Raw genomic sequence first — 15462 nt, forward strand, 5'->3', positions numbered from 1 at the left:
TCCCCAGGTTACACATTGGCTATATATATAATACATTTTGGATGTTATAAACATTCCTATACTTAAACACCAGAAGCTTTAGAACACAGTAAAGAATGTTATGTTCCTCTTCATCGTGAGTCTTTTAGCACGATCAAACTCTATACTGAATTATAATTACAACTTATTTACTCTGAGGTGAAGGGAATAAGTCATTTTAACCTAAGGCATAGTAGGAACAAACCTGATCTTTTATCATTAACATTAACAAAAGCAGTAATCAACAAAAGCAATAATTTCTTACCATCAGAAAACTAGTGCTGGCCAACACCTCACCACTTGCCCCCCCCCCCCCCATCGATTATACCAAGACAAGAAACAAACCAAAACACGAGAGACTAAACTGTTTATAACTAACAAGATAAAAGACAAACAGGTTCGGGTTTTCAGGAGAGATAACCTAGGATAGATATAGCTGATACAATGCCAGCCAGGAGAGACAGAGCGACAGGGAAGGGTGACATCTTGCCGCCCCCCATCAGAAAGTCGTCAGTACCTCGCCCTCGACTCCTCCACCACTGGTAAACTCCTGCAAACACAATAATAACTCGTATAACAAGTAGTAAGCTGTAGAGTGTAGTCACCCCGGGGAGTACAAAGACCATTGCCTACAGTCTATATGTATTGACTCCTTCATCCTCAATATTTATAAGAACTCGGGATTTTTTTTTAAATATTTCTGATTATCTTACAAGTGGTTTGAAATGTTGCAAATTTACATTATTAGGAAATCCACAAACTTGAAAAAAAAAATATATATACTAATTTATTGTTATCACCCACCCAAGTAAATACTAATAAACATGATATCAAGACAAAAAACAGCGAATACTAAAATAAAACACAAGAGATGACAAAACAAGTGAGATACGAACCTATTCCAAAAGAGATGGCGAGGGAGGCTGTGAACACTAGATAATCAGATACGCTGAAGGAGGCAGCCGTGTCACCCATTGTGTGCTTCTGTAGGTTCCTGTAGTCCTTCTGTAGTTCTCCTGAAGTTCTCCTGTAATTCTGCTGTAGTTCTCTTGTAGTTCTTCTGTAGGTGTAATCGTAAAATAAAACAAAAACAAGAACTTAATCATAAAACTTAACATTTTTAATATCATTGAACCAATTAATTAACAAGGGATAAAAGAACATATATATACTAGCCAGAATAACAACTGGTGGCAGACACAGGTACAACTCGTCTACCGTGACAGAGATGAGACAACATCAAGAGCCAACAAGATCAAGGTTCCACAACCCTCACCAGTAGGAGACCTGGATGATGTCGACACATATATAATCAATATTTTAATCTTTAACTTATAATAATGATTAAGAAACAGACATAATAATGGGTTTAAGTGGGGGGGGGTGAGTTCAGTAAGTGTTTCACACGCTGGAGACTGGCCTCTAGCACCAGATGCCGCCCTTGTTCAGTGAAGAGCTGTATTGTTTAGTCTACAACAGATACTCGGCTTGATAAAGCACAGTAACACTTCACATCACATCTGAGGCGGCATTAATCTCCTACATACAGTGCAGCACACCTAAACATACAACTCTCATATATTATTAACGTCAACACAACATTAACACAAATAGTGAAATGTTTATCAAATAACTCACCTGACCAAGGGTGTCCTGCAGGTAAGGTGGCACAGGTTAGCCACAATAACTGCTAGTGGTCAGGGTCCATACTGTTGCGTGAGACTGGCCCAGTGAGAACCTTTGAGAGTTATCAGTTAGACTCAATTAGATTTTATCATAACAATTGTGAAACACTTTGTGGTGATAAGTTGGGCACTTGAAGACCAAGGTATGTAACAAGGGTAACGCTATGGGGACACATCTAGGAGCGTACAATAGTTGTGTTCTGGAGTGAGAGAAAGATGTGAACTCTTGGGTTGAGGAATCTTCCATAGAGAAATAAACAAAGATAAATGCATTTACATTTTCTCGAGAGACATGTATTGCGGGGCGAGATGAACCAAGTGGAAGACTGTGTAGTGGACGTCTCCCCTACAAACTGCGTAGCTGCATCCCACCTGCGACGCCTTCCCTAGCAACCAAACGAGCGGCGTCACCAGATGCTACCGTATCCTAGCAACCGAGCCAAAGACCGGCGACTTTCTCGGGTTTTCCCAACATGACTCATAGATGACTCACGGCTGCTGGGTATATAAGCTGTGTCTCTCCATTGAGATTCATTCTGGCCTCACTTCTATAACACGCAACACCTCCACCACTGCCTGGCGGCCCTTGCCTCTCCTCCGCCTGCCTGGCGGTCCTCGCTCCCGCCAGCGAGCATGGCGACCCACCAGCTGTCCTTCTCTGAGCTTCCTCACCAACCAGCTCTCATTCTGGCCCATCTTCCTGAACACGCAATACCTCCTCCAGCAAGCTCCACGCTGTCCAGCTTTCATTCAACCAGGAGGCCAGCAACAGGCAACATCTTCTCTAACGAAGCTCCTGCACATCTACCTCCTTCAACACGCTACTCACCGAACGTCTCTACTGAGCAGCTCCTCACCACACGGCACCTCCAGCACCAGACTGTCTATCATATAACTTATATTATACAAGAAAACCACCTTAGAGTTTCCATTCATCCTGAGTGCTAGACAACATTATACCACGAATTCCTACAACTGCGTTAACTAAAGAAACTGAAACTATCAATCCACGGACAAACATATTAAAATGGCTTTAAATTAGATAACAGATTGGTTGGGAAACAGAGGTTGTGTCGAGTGGAGAGAGTTACCAAACACTATTATTAACTTTTGGCATGTTGGCAGGTAGATGCACGTGTGTTAGGAGCTCCCTCACAAGGTCTAATAATAGGCCTACTGTAGTGTACTTTTAATAGGCCTACTGTAATGTACTTTTAATAGGCCTACTGTAGTGTACTTTTAATAGGCCTACTGTAGTGTACTTTTAATAGGCCTACTGTAGTGTTCTTTTAATAGGCCTACTGTAGTGTACTTTTAATAGGCCTACTGTAGTGTAATCAAAGAAGGCGACATGACCACCTTCCTCACTAACGACGAGACGACGGTATGTGTATGTGTGTGTGTGTGTGTGTGTGTGTGTGTGTGTGTGTGTGTGTGTGTGTGTGTGTGTGTGTGTGTGTGTGTGTGTGTGTGTGTGTGTGTGTGTGTGTGTGTGTGTGTGTGTGACATTGTGAAAGACAGAAAAATTTAGATAATTCAAAATTGAGCAGGGATGAGAGAGAGAGAGAGAGAGAGAGAGAGAGAGAGAGAGAGAGAGAGAGAGAGAGAGAGAGAGAGAGAGAGAGAGAGAGAGAGAGAGAAAGAGAGAGAGAGAGAGAGAGAGAGAGAGAGAGAGAAAGAGAGAGAGAGTCAAGGAGTTGAAAGAAGAGAGAAACCCCAAAACAGGAGTAACACGAGAGTGAGATGGGGGAGAGAAGAGGAGAGAGACAGAGAGAAGAAGACAAGCGATAAATGTGAAATGGAATGAATGAGAGAGAGAGAGAGAGAGAGAGAGAGAGAGAGAGAGAGAGAGAGAGAGAGAGAGAGAGAGAGAGAGAGAGAGAGAGAGAGAGAGAGAGAGAGAGAGAGAGAGAGAGAGAGAGTCAAGGAGTTGAAAGAAGAGAGAAACCCCAAAACAGGAGTAACACGAGAGTGAGATGGGGGAGAGAAGAGGAGAGAGACAGAGAGAAGAAGACAAGCGATAAATGTGAAATGGAATGAATGAGAGAGAGAGAGAGAGAGAGAGAGAGAGAGAGAGGTGTGGTAGGTCGAGCAACAGGCATACAAGAACTACGGCAACAGACCTTACACAAATAACACCAAATAATCGTAAATATCTAAAAAAGTTTCACCTCTTACTACTTGTTATTAATATGTAGCTTATCTAACAAACTAATTAGCTGACAGCTATACAACACAACACCGGAAAAATAATAAACAAAATCCTTTCCTGGATAATTTTTTCCCCCTTAAGGCATCTGGAACCCTCACCGTCGATCGTTATATACAGCCAACCAATCAGCTGGAGCGCCTCCTCTCACACCCCGGGAAGACCAATCTCAACGTTGCTTTCAAACTTATAGCCAACAGCCTCCGTTCTTTCTTCAAGTGTTAGCCATCCTTCTGTCAGGTATTGCCAACTTGGCGAAAAATCCGCTAAATCTAGCAGATTGCTCACACTGCGGATGGTTTCGGCCAGGGGTCTGCAACCACCATTTTTCCGGTATATATGCGGCCGGCTGAGTGAAGTCTAAATTTCAGCCGATGTGGCCGGTAAAACTTATTATTCCTAATATTTTGTGTGGAAATAAAAAAACAGGGAATCAACAGACTGCTGTGAGCAGACATTGTGTGGTTACCTTTGTGAAGAACAAGTGTTGTTCTAAACTCACAAGGAGTCACGCCACTGAAGGCTCCTACTCTAACACACTAGAACAAACTTTTTCTGAAATTGTAAATCATATTCAGGCTCAACCCTTACTTTTGGTATTGTTCTGTGTATTTGTATTTTGAATTGAAGTCCTTAATTTCCTATGTAAAAAGCAAACTTTACATTACCTGAATATGACACACACATGACATTTTATTGTCATTTATAATAACATCACCTGGGGGCGGGGGTATTGTACAGTACTGCAGAATATTATAATGCCACTTTATGAAACAATTTCCCCTATATGTTTTGTATTTTGGGTGAGAATCGTTTTTAAACCGTTATTTTGTACTGCGCGAAGACAGTTTCATTATTCCATATTTTGTATTGCTAAAAGTTATGTTCCCTAATTTCTTTACATAATATTTAACTAGGATAGTGACCAGTCCTATTATTTCAATACAGAATATATATATATGCTGAAAATGACAGCTATGTTTAGTGTTAAATATCGGTGTTGTTTATAAAAAAATTCTGACAATAAAATATAATCCTGCATTTCTGATCTTACGTAAAATTTTGTGGAATACAGTGCTGACATGTCGGCTCAGTACACCTGCGGCCGATCACTGATTACTTGTACCATTAAGTGGCCGACTAGTGTACAGTATACAGGTTGTGGACCCCAGGTATAGCCCTCTTGCGGATTGCGGATTTTCTAGCGGATTTTAACAGGATTTGGTGGAAGTTCTCGTGGATTTCGTATACACGTTAGTTATTAGCATCAACACATATAGTCTGTCCTTCCTCTGAAATGAAAAAAGAAGGGAATTTAAAGGAAATAGAATACAGAGTAATCAGCAACCCAACCCAGTCTCTCTGCTGTCTAATACACGTTCGTTACAAGAACATTCGTCCAGGATCCGTTCGCCCTGGGACTATCCTTGGTTCAGCTCTGTTTACCATTGTATACAGTACTTGTACTGTGGTCGAGAGACTATTTAGCCAGCTAAATACTGTTAAGTCAAAGATCAGAAATTGTTTGAATACAAATTCAGTCAATACGATTATTGCTGTTAACAGTGGACTCAGAAGAGTTGGAAAATATTGCCATTCATATTATGAACTGTCAAGACAAGTGGTAAAGCTAATAGTCACAAAGGCAGCATACAGTTCATCGACATCACAAGCACCAGAAGCTGGTCCACGCTCTTAGTCGGTGTCTGTGTCTTTAGAGACTGAACAGGCAGAGAACTGCATTTTTTTTCGCTGAATTAAGTGGTAAGAACTAAACAACAATTGCATATTTACTTATTAACAACATTTGCATATTATGTAGGTTAAATGTGTAATAATGTGTTTAGCAGATTTCTAGCGGATTTTCTAGGCCAATCTAGCTAATTTTCATCACCCTACATTGGCAACACTGCTTCTCTCAACATATGGTAGTGAAAGAGCTGCGGGAAATGTGTCAATTTACAGAGGTGACTGTGATTATTTTGCTGTGACGAAAACTAGCGAGAGACAGAACAATGTAAGAGTGAACTTATGAACACGCGTCGACATAGATCAATAATGGCCGAGGAGACGAGAAGCCAGTGATAAAAAGATGGGGAAACAGGAGAATGTGCAACAGGTTATGAAGGATTCTGAGGTGGGTAGCGAGATAGAACCAAGTGTGACCATTACTAAGACACAATAATCAACACCGAACTCTTATATATTACTCATAAGACACAATAATCAACACCGAACTCTTATATATTACTCATAAGACACAATAATCAACACTGAACTCTTATATATTACTCATAAGACACAATAATCAACACTGAACTCTTATATATTACTCATAAGACACAATAATCAACACTGAACTCTTATATATTACTCATAAGACACAATAATCAACACTGAACTCTTATATATTACTCATAAGACACAATAATCAACACTGAACTCTTATATATTACTCATAAGACACAATAATCAACACTGAACTCTTATATATTACTCATAAGACACAATAATCAACACCGAACTCTTATATATTACTCATAAGACACAATAATCAACACTGAACTCTTATATATTACTCATAAGACACAATAATCAACACTGAACTCTTATATATTACTCATAAGACACAATAATCAACACTGAACTCTTATATATTACTCATAAGACACAATAATCAACACCGAACTCTTATATATTACTCATAAGACACAATAATCAACACCGAACTCTTATATATTACTCATAAGACACAATAATCAACACTGACTCTTATATATTACTCATAAGACACAATAATCAACACATAATAACAGACTGAAAGAAATGGAAAACAAAAACAAATCGTGTTCAACATTTGGTCTTTATAGCAGAAGTTGAATAGGTGAATGATTTTTATAAGTTTCTCTACATGACTCATTATAATTATGTAGGACTGTTACAGGGCAGCTATATGTAGGAGTGTTACAGGACAGCTATATGTAGGAGTGTTACAGGACAGCTATATGTAGGAGTGTTACAGGGCAGCTATATGTAGGAGTGTTACAGGACAGCTATATGTAGGAGTGTTACAGGACAGCTATATGTAGGAGTGTTACAGGGCAGCTATATGTAGGAGTGTTACAGGACAGCTATATGTAGGAGTGTTACAGGAGAGCTATATGTAGGAGTGTTACAGGACAGCTATATGTAGGAGTGTTACAGGACAGCTATGTGTAGGAGTGTTACAGGACAGCTACATAAGCTTAATGTACTTTATGCTGTAATGTTGTGTGATTTAGATAACTTAAATAATAAATAATATTACTAAGACTAGTATTTGTGAAGGGACGTGAAGTGGACAGTATTACCAGACCTACCCTCCTTATCCCACACGAAGAGGAAGAGGTTGGAGCATTTAAAAATACCGCTTGAAAGAACAATCTCTTCAGGAAGAATCATCGTCGGAGAGGGAAGATGTTGTTTAATAATTTGGGCGTACGTCACTTGATAAAGAAACAAGATCAGACTCTACAGTTGAGTTTAGACTGTTGCTGTACTGAGATGACGGTTAGTCGCGAGTATTGATAACCCAGACAATGGCCTTGGCTTCATTTAGGTGCTTAAGAAATATAATAAATAATCTGGATGAAAGATAAGCCCGACAATTCTTGATTATGAATCTTGGTACAGCACACGGACCATACACTTCAGTTTAACCCTGGTCGTCACTTAGATAAGTTAGGAACGTAGATAATGAGTCAAGACGTACACACGACACCACTCCACTCTACTGTAAGTTTAGTGGCACGAATTAACACAATTCTCTCACAACTAAACTTCACGAACACTTAGTACGGACTGCAGATGATACTCTGGTACAGTGACGCAGCAGCCTTCAGTGTGAGGTAAGAATCCCTCAGGAGATGACAGACTAACTGTAGCTTGTGGTCGGCTGCTCTTGTGGTCCATCACACGAGACACTAGGCAGGTTCACGGCACACCAACATCCTGATTGGCGGAAAAACACTGTTCATGAACTAACAAACGACTCTTCATGGCTGACATGATTGTTTCACCAGTAAGTGTTGTCATAAGGGACTCCACATGGTGCTGTAGTAACTCGATCACAGGTGTTGTCATGAGGGACTCCACATGGTGCTGTAGTAACTCGATCACAGGTGTTGTCATGAGGGACTCCACATGGTGCTGTAGTAACTCGATCACAGGTGTTGTCATGAAGGACTCCACATGGTGCTGTAGTAACTCGATCACAGGTGTTGTCATGAGGGACTCCACATGGTGCTGTAGTAACTCGATCACTGTAGTAACTCGATCACAGGTGTTGTCATGAAGGACTCCACATGGTGCTGTAGTAACTCGATCACAGGTGTTGTCATGAGGGACCCCACATGGTGCTGTAGTAACTCGATCACAGGTGTTGTCATGAGGACTCCACATGGTGCTGTAGTAACTCGATCACAGGTGTTGTCATGAGGGACTCCACATGGTGCTGTAGTAACTCGATCACAGGTGTTGTCATGAGGGACTCCACATGGTGCTGTAGTAACTCGATCACAGGTGTTGTCATGAGGGACCCCACATGGTGCTGTAGTAACTCGATCACAGGTGTTGTCATGGAGGTCACAGGTGTTGTCATGAGGACTCCACATGGTGCTGTAGTAACTCGATCACAGGTGTTGTCATGAGGACCCACATGGTGCTGTAGTAACTCGATCACAGGTGTTGTCATGAGGGACCCCACATGGTGCTGTAGTAACTCGATCGATCATGGTGGGATGGGGACTCCACATGGTGCTGGATCACAGGTGTTGTCATGAGACTCCACACTGTAGTAACGATCACAGGTGTTGTCATGAGGGACTCCACATGGTGCTGTAGTAACTCGATCACAGGTGTTGTCATGAGGGACTCCACATGGTGCTGTAGTAATCACGATCACAGGTGTTGAGGGACCCCACATGGTGCTGTAGTAACTCGATCACAGGTGTTGTCATGAGGGACTCCACATGGTGCTGTAGTAACTCGATCACAGGTGTTGTCATGAGGGACTCCACATGGTGCTGTAGTAACTCGATCACAGGTGTTGTCATGAGGGACTCCACATGGTGCTGTAGTAACTCGATCACAGGTGTTGTCATGAGGGACTCCACATGGTGCTGTAGTAACTCGATCACAGGTGTTGTCATGAGGGACTCCACATGGTGCTGTAGTAACTCGATCACAGGTGTTGTCATGAGGGACTCCACATGGTGCTGTAGTAACTCGATCACAGGTGTTGTCATGAGGGACCCCACATGGTGCAACAGTTATAGTTTATTTCACTGACTTTAAACACTGTTCTTCATCGCTGTTCATCATCACTGTTCATCACTGATTCCATTCATTTCCGTAACGAAATTATCACTTTTGGCGGAAATTTGCGGGTATCCAGTCAGGGGGAAGTGTTTTAACTTAAATAGGAATATTATACACGGTAGAAGGTAACGCGTGGAGCATCTGTAGTTACGTCATTATATCCAATAGTTATATTGTGATAATAAACAACATCTGAAGTGAAGAAGAATAAATTATCTCTCATAAAGTTATTTCTATTAAAACATAACAATGAGAACAAAATGTTATCCCTATTTCTCATAAACTTCAGTTGTTTTAATGCTAATTGAACGGCTCCATATGTTATTGAAACATTTATTTTTTCTAGAATATTGAAATGTTGAAAAATCGTGAACCAGTTTCTATGATGACGACGGAGACTGACACACAACAGAACTGCTACACAGTGTGGAGGGAGCAGGTCCTGGTATTAAACTCTTAAGTAATATTTACACCCTGTAGGGAAAATGGGTTCAGTACAGTACGGTAACTCACCCACGTGTTTTGTGAACGACAGAAGGAGAGTCTGGGATGGCTGTGGGACACGCTACAGGCTGTGCTGTGCTGGCGTGAAGGTCATAGTTGCTGCTGCTGCTGTTGTTGCTGCTGCTGTGCTGAAGAAGAGCCCTCACACACCCGCAAGGCTGACATCCAGTATATCCTACAGGTAAAACTTATTACATCCTCACACTTGCGTCACTCAACACTCTCACACTTGCGTCACTCAACACTCTCACACTTGCGTCACTCAACACCCTCACACTAGCCTCACTCAACACCCTCACACTTGCCTCACTCAACACTCTCACACTTGCCTCACTCAACACTCTCACACTTGCCTCACTCAACACTCTCACACTTGCCTCACTCAACACTCTCACACTTGCGTCACTCAACAGCTACAGATGATCTGCTCACAACACTTAAACTGTATTTACTGTATTTATGACTATATGAAATATTTCCCGGTTACATAATGCTATTTTCTCCATAATAATTCCTCTCTTTATCAAATATTATCTCTCTTATCTTCTCCCCCCTCCAGCTCTACATTCCCCCCATCTCTATCTTCCCCCCATCTTTAGAACAATACCTACAACATAACCTGGAAGTGTACTACGTTAGGTTAGGTTTGTACTGAACGAAATCCTTCTCTATACTTAATACTATTTTTGTTTTATTTTGTGCAGATATTTATGATTATTATTTTATTTTCGTGAAGACAAGAGGTAGTTTTATACCCCATATAACACACTCGAGGTTTAATATTCTGCACCGGTATTACCTCGTGTCATTTTCCTCTACAGTTTTCTTAATTATATTCCTACTTCAGTTTTTTATCCAAATTTACTTTTTTATTTCTACCTCTACTATTTAATTGTATTAATTCTTGTTTCTTCCTCTTTTTATTGTGTTTCTGTAATGTCTTCTCTTCTTCGAGTTTCCTTCCTTTTCTTCCTGCTCTTCATGTTAAGTTTTCTGTCTTCACAAAGAAACCGGATGAGCCGTCAAGTGACACGACCTCCTTGGTATTATCCCTTCGTCAGCATGGAGACCTGAGCGACAGTGAGTCAGTGTCCACAACGTCCTTACTCCGTCACCAGTCTAACTCCTCATCTCCCTCCTCTTCCGTCTCTTCCGTCAAGGACCTAAAATCAGATATCTATCACCAGGTGAGTCTTCATACCTGTGTTTTACTTATTAATGAGCATTTAGTGTAAAATATTGGGTTCAAAAGAGAAAAAAAGATGTCCTTCACTTTCATTAGTCATTATTTGGTTCCAGTTGGTCTTTGGAAGTTCTTTTGGTGGTCTCCGGTGTATTGGTGTTCATGGCTTGTCTGTATGTAGTTTCTCCAGTTTAGTTTATCATCAAAAACAACCTCAAAGAATTTAGTATTGTGTTCACGTTTGAGGACTGTGCTACCATTGTACAAGGGGTCCAGATCTGGGGGTAAACCTTTCCTTCTGTGAAATATTATGTGGCGAGTTTAAGGTCAGTTTATTACTCGTAAATATTATCCAGTTCCTGACTCGAGTCAATTTACTGTTCAAGTTTTTTTTATCAAAGGATGAGAATGTACTGTACCTGGCTGGAGTGCAGATTACTGTCCGCTACAAATAAATTATACTATAGGAGTGTGCTGGCGTGGATAATATCATTTATGTGCAATACTAACAGTACTGGGCCGAGAATGGAGCCTTGTGGGACGCCATACAAGAGAGGTGAGAAGATACACTGAAGATCGGTATAGCAGACGTACTGCTGTAACTAGCAAAACTTTTGGGCTAATCCCCAAACTCTGCAAGGTTCTAGTTAGAGAGTATTTTACAGTATATTAATGGTTGCATAATCTTGTGTCAATTACATACTGTTTGTATGAGTTGTGTATCGTAATTTTTCATTAAAGATTGAGCTGCGACGGTCCAATTCGGTGTCTTCGCGTCAGCTGCCAGTCATAGATGTGCGCCCCATAGAGTTCTGGTCAGGTGTGAGAGGTGAAGGTGTGCAGCCTCGCCTCACAGGTCCTCCCAGGTCACCCGTGGCTCCCAGGTCTCCTCGATGGTCTACTAAAGCAGTTGATTATGAAGCTCTAACGAAGGTAAGTCTTGAGTAGGTTAAAACTCTTTAGAATTATGAGATGTTTTCTTTACCGGACGATATATGGTTTAGGGGAAAAATAGTCTTTGATTTGAAATAAAATGAATATCGTTGACTGGTCATTACTGGGGAATACACTGTACACCTAAATGTTGTATACCGTATCTACCAATGGTCTACCGAGTTAGGTAATGTCTTAACTAACTGAAACTTTACACAACAACTCATAATGGAACTTTTCCTTACTTCCCACTTGTGCACTTATCACCACCGTCTCGTGCACTGTACCACTACCCTATGTCTCGTGCACTGTATCACCACCGTCTCGTGCACTGTACCACTACCCTATGTCGTGCACTGTATCACCACCGTCTCGTGCACCGTGTCACCACGCCATGTCTCGTGCACTGCATCACCACCGTCTCGTGCACTGTACCACCACCGTCTCGTGCACTGTATCACCACCGTCTCGTGCACTGTATCACCACCCTATGTGTTGTGCACTCTACCACCACCCATGTGTCGTGCACTACCACCACCCCATGTGTCGTGCACTACCACCACACTAATGCTTGTGCACTCTACCACCACCCATGTGTCGTGCACTACCACCACCCCATGTGTCGTGCACTACCACCACACTATGGCTTGTGCACTCTACCACCACCACCAATACCACCACCCATGTGTCGTGCACTACCACCACCCATGTGTCGTGCACTACCACCACCCCATGTGTCGTGCACTACCACCACACTAATGCTTGTGCACTCTACCACCACCCATGTGTCGTGCACTACCACCACCCCATGTGTCGTGCACTACCACCACACTATGGCTTGTGCACTCTACCACCACCCCATGTGTCGTGCAATACCACCACCCATGTGTCGTGCACTACCACCACCCATGTGTCGTGCTAAAGGAATATTTCATTAACTACACACAGTACAGTACTCTATAAACCGCTTTACTTCACAGTTTGTTTATCCTCCTCTGTGTAACACTAGACAATGTTTTCAGATCCGACCCCACCTGTACGCCTCGACCTCCTCCTCGCTCGAAGATGGCCCTGACGATGACTTGTTGGGAAGGATCCATTTTTCCCTCCACTATGATGCTTCCGCTGCCGTACTTCTGGTTAAGGTAAGTTGCTGAACGTTGTACGCTTCTGATAGGAGCCTTAAAATCAGTCGAGTAAAGTCTGATCATTGTGAAGGACATGTTTATCCATTAATGTGTGTGTTTTCTTGTGTAAACTCAACCAAAACAAGTCGTGTCAGTTCTCTCTCTCCCGTCCATGAACCCCGAGACTCATGAAACAGTGAATTAGAGACATGATATATTTTTGGGTTCATAGATGGTCCACTGTGGCATGTCCCTGATTCACGAGTCTCGGGGTTCATAGATGGGGAGAGGAGGGACAAGATTATTAAGGGTGGGTGTACATCAGTGAGGAGGGGGGGGGGTGAGGATTGCGGTGGGTTTACATACTTTGTAACAGCACTTTTTACCTCTCGATCGTTCTCCTTCTTTTGTCATTTCCCTTCTCTTCCTCCTCAACTCTTCCTCTTACCATAAAAAATACAAAACATTTTGAAGAATATTTCAGTTACCGATATATGGCTTAGTTGTAAAAATGCATAATATAGTTGCTATTATTTGTTTAATTATGTAATAACGATTTTTTGGGGGCAGGTGTTGGAAGCAGTTGATATTCCAAGACCAGCGTGTAAGGACCGCAGCGACTTGGCTCACTCAAACCCCTATGTTAAGGTGAACACGGAGTTGTGTTATATTTTGTACATGGATATAAGGCCTCAAGTGTTGTGGAAGCGACCAGTCTATAGTGAACTGACTGTAGTGTTGTGTTCTGTAGCAGATGGTGGCCAGTCTATAGTGAACTGACTGTAGTGTTGTGTTCTGTAGCAGATAGTGGCCAGTCTATAGTGAACTGACTGTAGTGTTGTGTTTTCACCAGCAGATATTGGACTACATTTGATCTTAAGTTTTTCTCATTAACTTTGGCTACAATGCATAATGGTTCCTACTTTGCATGGCCATGAACTTATTTCAAATCTCATGAGGGAGGCTTGTGTTAGGTTAGGTTAGAGTGAAGTGTACATCCATCAAATATCTTCATGAATTATATTAAACATTTCAATACTACTTGTTACAGGTTTCACTCCTTCCTGACAACAAAAACTCGAGACAGACAACAGTGAAGAAGAAAACCCAGGAGCCAGTGTTTGAGGAAACTTTCTCCTTTGAGGTAAATACCGTAGAAATAATGAGTTTGAACCTTAATATAATGATATAACTTTTACTTTAGAAGGATTTTAAGTAACAAATTTGAACCTTAATATAATGTTACTTATTTCTTTTATCTAAACAACATAACTATACTGTACTTCGGGTTATCTCTCCGTCAGCTGCCGTACAAGGAAGTCATTCGTCGGACTCTGGAACTGAAGGTGAAAGATTTTGACAAGTTTTCTCGACACTGTGTTGTAGGTCACGTCCTCCTGCCTCTACAGAACGTTAACTTGGCCAGACCTTCACGTCTCTGGAGGCCGCTAGCTCGGTGTAGTCCGGTATGTACTGTACTGTCTACCATCAGGTGATAACTTCCACATAACGGACTTCTATCTCCATACAATACGTCAGATGGGGGTTTCATATTTAACGGACCTTCGATATAACGGACCTTTATGAAGTTCGTTAAATGTATGAAAGGGAAACAGGGAGGAATCTGTAGCTGTAGTAGTGTGTGTGTGTAATAATAATAATAATAATAATAATAATAATAATAATAATAATTAACGGTTTATTGAAAGAGCTTGGCAGCCAGAAGGCTGAAAATATACAGTTACATATTTGGGGATTGGTTTTCGAATTACAAATAATATACAAGTAACATAAGTGATACAAATAAGATATACTGTATAATAACTAGATGGGGAAAAGCTCAAACTACAGTTCATTTCAACATAGTGACAATGCAAGAAGTAGTATTTACTGGGAGTGAATACACTGGTTGATTACAAGTTATTGATAATTTTTACAATGGTTGGGACTGGGCTGTTCTTATAGCGATCAGTTCGTGCACGTATGGGCTGGATGCGGTTGTGGTGTCGAACAGCAATTCTCGGGCTAGGGATCTCAGGTGGTAGTAGGAGCTGGTGTCGAGGATGGTGTAGAAGCTTCTTACCAAATTTGCAGATGAGGTCGTGGTGATGGTCAGTGAGTCGAAAGGGTCAGTGTGTTGAGCGCTTTGATATGTGGAGTAGGAAGGGGGAGAGAATAATCTTGCATGCCCTCTTTGCACTTTTTCTAGGTGTTTACGTTGTGTGGCATTTAGGGAGGAAGACCAGGTAGGGGAGGCATAGGTGAGCTTGGGAAGTATGAATGTTGTGTAAACACTGAGAGCTCGGGTGCAGGAACTCGGAGGGACTTGAGTCGGCGGAGGAGGTGGAGACGGAAACTGGAGGATTTGACAACTTCACTGACGTGTGGTTTCCAATTTAGTTTGTTGCCTATGGTGACGCTGAGGAGCTTCGTGGAATCTACAAC

At 41.7% G+C, this 15462-nt stretch overlaps 2 protein-coding genes across 4 annotated transcripts in view; one reads left to right on the forward strand and one right to left on the reverse strand.

Annotated features, from left to right (window-relative positions):
• The window catches only part of LOC121860117 (sodium-coupled monocarboxylate transporter 1-like), a 24081-nt gene extending 14185 nt beyond the window's left edge, over positions 1–9896 (reverse strand). The window contains exons 1-5 of one of the 2 annotated variants that reach the window (XM_042357146.1): positions 9784–9896; positions 4967–5204; positions 1657–1756; positions 915–1078; positions 440–568 (exon numbers count right to left, since the gene is read on the reverse strand). In XM_042357146.1, the coding sequence (XP_042213080.1) occupies positions 440–568; positions 915–993 (208 nt within the window). In that variant the 5' untranslated portion in view covers positions 994–1078; positions 1657–1756; positions 4967–5204; positions 9784–9896. Of the gene's footprint in view, positions 1–439; positions 569–914; positions 1079–1656; positions 1757–4966; positions 5205–7271; positions 7477–9783 lie in introns of those variants that run through there. The other variant, XM_042357145.1, reaches the window with a different exon arrangement.
• The window catches only part of LOC121860118 (synaptotagmin-17-like), a 13263-nt gene continuing 3626 nt past the window's right edge, over positions 5826–15462 (forward strand). The window contains exons 1-8 of one of the 2 annotated variants that reach the window (XM_042357147.1): positions 5826–6049; positions 9806–9955; positions 10782–10961; positions 11699–11890; positions 12913–13035; positions 13588–13665; positions 14069–14161; positions 14322–14483. In XM_042357147.1, the coding sequence (XP_042213081.1) occupies positions 6005–6049; positions 9806–9955; positions 10782–10961; positions 11699–11890; positions 12913–13035; positions 13588–13665; positions 14069–14161; positions 14322–14483 (1023 nt within the window). In that variant the 5' untranslated portion in view covers positions 5826–6004. The remainder of the gene's footprint in view (positions 6050–9805; positions 9956–10781; positions 10962–11698; positions 11891–12912; positions 13036–13587; positions 13666–14068; positions 14162–14321; positions 14484–15462) is intronic. The other variant, XM_042357148.1, reaches the window with a different exon arrangement.

Source organism: Homarus americanus, unplaced genomic scaffold (genome assembly GCF_018991925.1).
Source record: "Homarus americanus isolate GMGI-L3 unplaced genomic scaffold, GMGI_Hamer_2.0 scaffold5831, whole genome shotgun sequence".
NCBI classification, from domain to species: domain Eukaryota; kingdom Metazoa; phylum Arthropoda; class Malacostraca; order Decapoda; family Nephropidae; genus Homarus; species Homarus americanus.